This window comes from Paralichthys olivaceus, chromosome 16 (genome assembly GCF_024713975.1).
Source record: "Paralichthys olivaceus isolate ysfri-2021 chromosome 16, ASM2471397v2, whole genome shotgun sequence".
NCBI lineage: Eukaryota > Metazoa > Chordata > Actinopteri > Pleuronectiformes > Paralichthyidae > Paralichthys > Paralichthys olivaceus.
This window is the reverse complement of record NC_091108.1, coordinates 13,374,971-13,382,500: the sequence shown is the minus strand read 5'-3', so window position 1 is coordinate 13,382,500 and position 7,530 is coordinate 13,374,971. Positions and strand designations below refer to the sequence as shown.

The window sequence follows — 7,530 nt, the reverse complement described above, 5'->3', positions numbered from 1 at the left end:
CAGTGGGAGATTAGTGTTACAGACCTGCGTGGTCCGGTGAAACCCACCATGAAAGAAACAGAGCTCCCTATTACTCCCTCATTTTCCAGGTGGCTCTCTAGAACCTTCTGATGATAACAAGTTTCTGTTCAGTGCAAATCCACCCAGAGTCGGTGCCTTGCAGGGCTTTTCCCTGGCTTTCACAAGAGGCTTAAGTTGTAACACTGCCAGTGGGGTCACTTTAACACGTGGACTGGCGTTGAGGCGCGTTTAAGAGAACACAGAAAAAACATTTTGGACTCAACGTAAAGCCACTGAAACCCACTGGTGTGTCTGCCTCTCTAAGAGTCTACCAGGCAGGAAATATGATGCTCTTGAGCCCTAAAATGGGGAATATAAATTTGCTCTTGATTGACTATACTGTACAATTTTTTTCTTCTTTCTGCGGAGGATTATGACAAGCATAAAATGAAACCACTTTATTTATGACATTCAGAGTGGGTCTTTGAAGAGGCACACCACGGTGTGGCAGGCACAGGAGCGCTCTTTTGACACAGTGTTTTCCCAGGTACTGTCATTGCCATGGCACAGAAAATGTAGCCAGTGAAAGCAGCAGGAATGGGGAAGATGTGCAAACAGACTCCAGAATTTGCTAGTGATTATTTGATATACAGTTTTTTTTTCCATCTCTCTCCTTTTTGTTTCTGTTCAGGCTTCAAAGTGTAAGTGAATCAACACAGCAGGACCTCACCCACCCAGACATAGGGGGAAGTGGGAGGAGGGATACAGGTTGCTATGGGAAGGGTCATCCTGACTTCACCCAGATGGATTGCAGCTATTCTGTAGCTGAGGAGGAGTTAAGCTGGGCACCATGGCAACAGGCCACAGACAGATAGCAGAGGGGTGGGTGCATGAAGTTGTGTGATTGATCTGACTCAGCCACTGTGAAAAATATAGGTTCACTTCTGTGGGCTCAATATTGGACTTGGAAATTGCTGTTTTCTTACACAGGGCAACTGCTACACTTGTACACCTGACATCAGACGCAGAGTAGAATGAGTATACCTCAAGACTGGAAATTAACAACGTCGGTATATTCATTGTATTTATCGGAATAATAGGAAGATCGTCAGAATCTGCAAGTGCAAATCTCCCATAGGTGTTAGAGTGTGCAGGCAGAAAAATGACACCTCTGGTATTAATACATTTAAACCAGTTATGTGCTGTGAATCTGCAGCCAACACTTCTCCTACCTGTGAAACACTCATGTGTCATGACAGCCTGTGCTGCGAGCAGGACGAGGGTGGCCCGCCCTGGAGGGAGCAAATAGAGAAATACAGAGACAGACAGACAGAGAGAGAAAGAGAGAGAGAGAGAGAGAGAGAGAGAGAGAGAGAGAGAGAGAGAGAGAGAGAGAGAGAGAGAGATGCTTCTCTGAAGCCCAACCCCATCTTTTATTTATGACCCACAGGAAGTCCTTCAGCGTGTCCTCTAGATGATACCCAGGAAGTAAGCACAGCACAAAGCCATCAGAACACGACTCAGTCTGACCAGTCCCTCACAGTAAAATGGGGCGTGGTCAGCACAGGGGGGGATATTGCTGGTTGATGTCCTCTCGGTATAAGGGTGTCAATTTTCATGCTTGTATTTTGATTTTATTTCTCTTCATCATTTCCTTCCACATCACTCCCGCTCTCTCAGCCCCCCCAAAGTTCACCAAGATTCCCACCGACCAGATCGGAGTGTCAGGGGGTGTGGCATCATTTGTGTGCCAGGCTTCCGGCAATCCCAAGCCTGCCGTCTACTGGAACAAGAAGGGCAAGAAGGTCAACTCTCAACGTATCGAGGTGGTTGTCACAGTGCACAGCCGTCAACTCTTACTGTAGCAGCATGACAAATACAGACAGATATTTTAATACATGTATTTATTTATATTTATATTTATTACTATGTCTAGGCTATATCTTACTAAATTAGTCATTTTTTATACAAATTGTGTTTCCTACTAATTTAACATTTTGTGAAATACATGTAAAAACTAGAATGACACTTAGAAGAGCACATACTTCTGCCAAGGCCCAACAGTCCCCTCATGAAGCCATGATTAAATCCACAAGATCAGGATCTTTATTTGGATCTGCACCAATTTGCACACTCTCATAACAAAATGCCTCATTTTTTAAAATCAAGATCCAATAATTATTACCCAGAGTTAGTGTTATAGTGAAAGTGGACATTTGAAAGTTAAAAGTCTTTTCTGTAAGAAAGCGAATAGGTGTTTTTTCGACAGATGTTTAATTATTTCTTAAATACCCCAGCTGTGTCCCAATTCTGGGGCCGCCTCCTTCGTGGGTAACATAAAAAACTGAGCCAGAATGAGACTGGTCTGGTCTACGGAGGATTTCCATGATCTGCATCAGCTTGTACCGCCGTCACCGCCGTCACCTAGCAACAGCATAGCAGTTGGACATGAAGACAAACTTTTAATGCCCCTTGGTTCTTTAAAATGTGTACCATTAGCTGTTTGGTTGAACTGAAGCCTGAAGTCCTTGACAGGGGTTTGTTACCACGGCGCAATGAATCCTGAGATAGGCTGGCCCAAGTAGGATCCACCCATTCGGAGCCTTTGTTGCGTGGGAATGAAAAGACACGTATGTCGGCAGCAGCCTTCAAAATGTGAAAGCCTAGTTGCACCGCTGTGGTATTCAAATACAGCTTACGAATGAGGCGGTCCCTGAATTGAGACCCAACAAATAATAGTGCACATTTAAAAATGTATTGAATTTATTAAGATAGCAGAATTGTCATGTGTCAGAATTTCACAAAAACTAACACGTAACAATGTTATTGCATCATATTTAACTGTCCCAAAGCTAAATGCCACCAATGAGGCTAATACATCACATTAGAAGCCTGCATGCTGACTGTATATTGACTTAATGCTTAAAGATACTGAATTTCAGCCAAAGGATCCAACCTCTAGTGTTGGTAAGTTTCTTCCCTGCTGAAGTGTCTCTGACAGACACTGATGCTGCTGCCTGCCTGGATCATATGTACAGGTACACATTCTGCATCTGAGCCTGACCTCTATCATTTCTATATCACAGAGCAAGTGAAGCAGGCTTTTAAACATAATATTACTATAACTATTGTCATACAATTACAGTAAAATTAACATGGAGTGTGACAGGTGACAGTTCTGATGGTGATCAATGTGTTCACTCTGCTGTGACTGATTTATGTCTGTGTTTTCCTGTGGTTTCTGTGGTTGTCCAGACCGTAGAGTTTGATGAGGGTGCGGGCGCCGTTCTGAGGATCCAACCGCTCAGAGCTCCCCGGGATGAGAACATCTATGAGTGCGTGGCACGCAACAGTGAAGGAGAGGTGTCTGTCACTGCAAAGCTGGCAATTATCAGAGGTAAGGCACAAAACCACATCCTTTTCACTATCCTTTTCACGTGAGCTCTCACCTGGCTTCAGATATCGTCCCCGGTTGCCTGGGCCATCAGTTGTAGATGTGACAACAGAGCCAAGCCACACCCTGCCTGCACAGCGGGCTGCAGCAAACTGTTCTTTTTATAGTCCCTCTGAGTGCAGTGGAGTGTGATCCGGCCAAAGAGAGGGCCAGCTAGTGTGCTAGCTAACGGGTAGTTCAGTGTCCCAGCTCTCTGCAGTCACTGAGCTTTCTTGCCAGAGTCAGGGTGATAATCAAATGTACACTGTCTCCTTGGAAGGAAACGTATCTAATGTGGTGCTCCAACATGCTATGAGCTAAAGTCGCAGAGCGTGGCTGCAAGCAGCACGAGATCTGAGCACTGGCCATTCGCCCAGCACAGCAGGACAGGACGAAGAAATAGAGGGATGGCTGTTCAGGCTGTTACTACATGAAAATCAGGGGATTAGGTCTGGGTTTGGCAGAAAACCCATTTCTGCCAGGGGAAATTGAGGAAGCAAAGGAGAGGGGGGAGAAAGAGGTCGAGAGGAGGTGAGAAGAGGTAAGATGGAGGCTGAGGAGGTGGGAGCACGTTGAGTAACACAGCAGGATGGCATGAAACAATAGAGATAGAATGGGATGTTTGTCGGAGCAGTGGAGGGGTGTAGAAGTGTGGGAGATGGATGAGGATTGTGGAGTTGGCAGGGCTGTGTTGTAAGCAGAAGGCTGGTAGCCCAGGGAATAGACTCCTGTCCATCTGTTACCCGGCCCATCATCCCTGCACACACAGCCCCAATCTAAACCACATTACCACATAAGCTACACCTCGAGGGCGAGCCTCGCAGTGTGTGTGGCCGTGTGTGTCTGTTCCAGTTTGTGTAAACTTTTATCCTGCTGAGATCAGTGTACCATGACGTCTCCTCTCCCCTCGGTGCCAATACAATCGACTGCCTTAGATTCTTCCTAATCAGACAATGTGTTCCATGCAGTCAATAGATTATTGGAATGTTATGAACAACAGCAATATTTGATACAAAGCACCAGCCACAATTAGAGATATTACCAGCCATAACAGTTTCAAATGCACAGGCTGAATGAGGGGACCGTTGGAAAATGGACCCATTCTGACCCTGTTTGTAGAGGCCGCCACCAGAAAAACCGTTGGTGAAGCTAGATCGATTTTGGCCTTGGCAACATCGTTGCTGCTGGGACTACTGGCATTGGCTGGGCACTGTGGCGTATTTTCTTTATTCTTTCGAAACCATTTTCTGGTATCCATCCTCATCTCACTGTGTTTTACGATGAACTTAAAGCTAACCAACCGAGCTGGGTAAAGCACTTCGATTTTTTTTCATGTTGCATGCTGTGCGCACACAAACAGACACACACAAACACACACAAACACACACAAACACACACAAACACACACAAACACACACAAACACACACACACACACACACCTTACATCCAGCAACCAGAGCTGTCCATGGTTCTGAAACAACAGTGAAGCAATTTTTTTCTTTTTGCTATTTTTTTTTCTATCACTATACATAAAGCAAAGAGGGGTTAGGAGGGGTCAAAATAGGAGGCTAAGCTCTTTTAATACCCTTCGTGGCCTTGGGCCTGATGCACACTGTAGCAGAAGAATTTTTCTCACTGATGTGTATAGTGTTTCTAAGCCATCAGTATTTTCCATATGGTGTCAGCTGTCCTTTTAATATCATTGGGCATAGTGGTTTGCAAAGATTTGCTAGAGATGAATCATTTTTCCATGATTGTAATGAATTACAATTGAATTAACATATTCAATTACCTGGATTAGCAAGAAAACAGATGCTTAGTGGTCATTTAATCCATTCTAAAAAATACATTTATCTAATATAAACATTTTTTGAATAAATTTAAAAATGTCCTTCATGTTTGTTATCTTAGAGGTTTGAATCAGAGTTTAACATATTCAGATGACATTATCACTGTAATTAAGCAGATTTCTCAGTAATTGATCCTGCATGTTGAATTAAATGGATTTTAACTGATTAATATGTTCACATATTTCTATAAAAAACCTAAACTTTGGTTTGATATTAGCAGCTCACAATAGGAATTTAAAACATTTTAAGCATATATCCCAAACAATAAGGGCACATTTAATTCTAGGCACTTTACCCAGTTTTTAGCTCCATTCCTTTTATTTGACTCTGTTCTCCTAAAGCTATACACCCCTTAAATCTGCTGTAGGGTTAGTGATGTACAGTATGATAGCCCATGTCATCCACAAATGCTATTAAGTGCACAAATGTCTGCAAACGTTGGGTTTGGGCAGCCATGGTTTGAGGGAGAAAAGGTCCACCAACTCAAGCAGAAAGGAGTTTTTCCATTACTGACCAAACCCGTCTACTGAAAAGTCTTTTCATCCCCTGATGCGTTTCATCTCATCATTCTGTATGATGGTTGACCGACACTAATAGCAGTGTTGTACAGTGTGAGGGGCTTGTGGTTGGCCACAGGAAATGGGCTGCTGCTCTATAGGCGCCCTAATGGAGACAGGAGCTGCAGGTTATGGTCAGGGTGCTCTTTCTTTTTTGGGACTTTGCTGTCATCACTCCACCCTTCTCATTACACATTCATCTTTCTCTTCTCTCCTCTTCTCCTCACTATATCTTTCTGTCTTTAACTCTTTGGCCCACAGCGATGTCCGTTTCTAATTTCTTCTCTCTTGTTTTATTCATTCTTTCATTTTCTCAGCCATCTATTCTGCCTGACCCTGACTGTCTATCCGGACTCTCTCTCTCTCTTTCTCTCTCTCTCTCTCTCTCTGCTACTCTCTTTGCATTTTTACAGGCTCTCTGCCGCTCTACCCCACCTCCAAACCCACCCCATCCCCATTTCACCCAAACTGCTCTTTTCCACGGACGCTGCAGTTGTGTTGTGTTCCGCCTTCAGGAGACGTGAATATCTGCAGTTCTGCATGTTTGAAAAACCTCTGGTGGGCGAGAGATTCTCATCACTGCAGTAATGTGTGTGAGTGTTTGTGTGCGCGCGCTGCTCAACCTACATGACTGTATACAAGCATACACATAGATTTCTTCATTTATGGGTATATATATTTGTGCACATCTGCGTGTGTATGTGGCTGGTTTGTGCAGAGTAATCCTGATTATACTCACCTCCCAGTGTCCCATTTTAGGAAAAAAGGAAGGCGAGGGATGGGGGAGGGAGAGGGTGAGAGAGGGAGAAAAGGGAGGAGAGATGTTCTGCCACCATGGCAAACACTCTTCATATGAACAACAGAGTCAGATCAGTGATTCCCCCCAGGCGTCTGCTGCATCGGCAGGCTGGCGGCTCAAACTGAATTTTGCTCCGGAAACAACTGAGAGTATCAACTCAGCCTGAGAGAGGATTACACACCTTGAGTGGAGAACTGGCTCTTTCATCGAATATACCCCCTCATCTTCACTCCTTCCTTCTTTTATTCTTGTCCTCACAGTCTCTTCTTCACGTATGTTTGTATGTAATATGGGTTGTGTGGGATTATCATGTTTCGTGAGTTCAGCTGCTGGATCTGTGAGGAGAGGCGACACAGGGCTCAGGACGGTGGGGACTTTTGGGCTTTTAGTGGGATTGATCTGTGATGCAAAGTCTGATTCTGCATTGTATTGTGATCTATTATCATAAAGGTCCATTAGCATTTAAAGTGCTACCCTCCAGCCCTCCTGCAGTCTATAGGAGTCAAAGCATTACAGCCTCTGAAGACTGCTGAGCGCCGGCAGATTAATCCTGAATCAGGCTCCTCGAGATCGCCTTTTATTCAGGCCTCTTTCATGCACATGGCCATTCGGCACTGAAATGAACTGAGAGATGAATAGGCAACCTGTTTCCTAACCAGGACAAATGATGATTTTCTGTGCCGAGGGGAAGTGTGAGGGAGTGCATCTGTGTTTGTGAGAGGGCATTTCAAAGAGAGACGGAGAAAGAAAACAAGGATTTGTGTTTGTGTGTTTGTATCATATGCATTATGCCATTGACTCGGTGTGTGTGTGTGTGTGTGTGTGTGTGTCTTTTTTGTGCCAGTATGTGTGTTTGTGCGCGCACACAGACGCACAACTTGCATATTTAC

The 7,530-nt window shown here is 44.4% G+C and overlaps 1 protein-coding gene across 1 annotated transcript in view; it reads left to right on the top strand.

Annotated features, from left to right (window-relative positions):
* The window catches only part of LOC109643526 (receptor-type tyrosine-protein phosphatase S-like), a 67,013-nt gene that overhangs the window by 16,558 nt on the left and 42,925 nt on the right, over window positions 1–7,530 (top strand). The window contains exons 3-4 of the mRNA XM_069510498.1: window positions 1,681–1,826; window positions 3,256–3,397. Coding sequence (XP_069366599.1) covers window positions 1,681–1,826; window positions 3,256–3,397 — 288 coding nt within the window. The remainder of the gene's footprint in view (window positions 1–1,680; window positions 1,827–3,255; window positions 3,398–7,530) is intronic.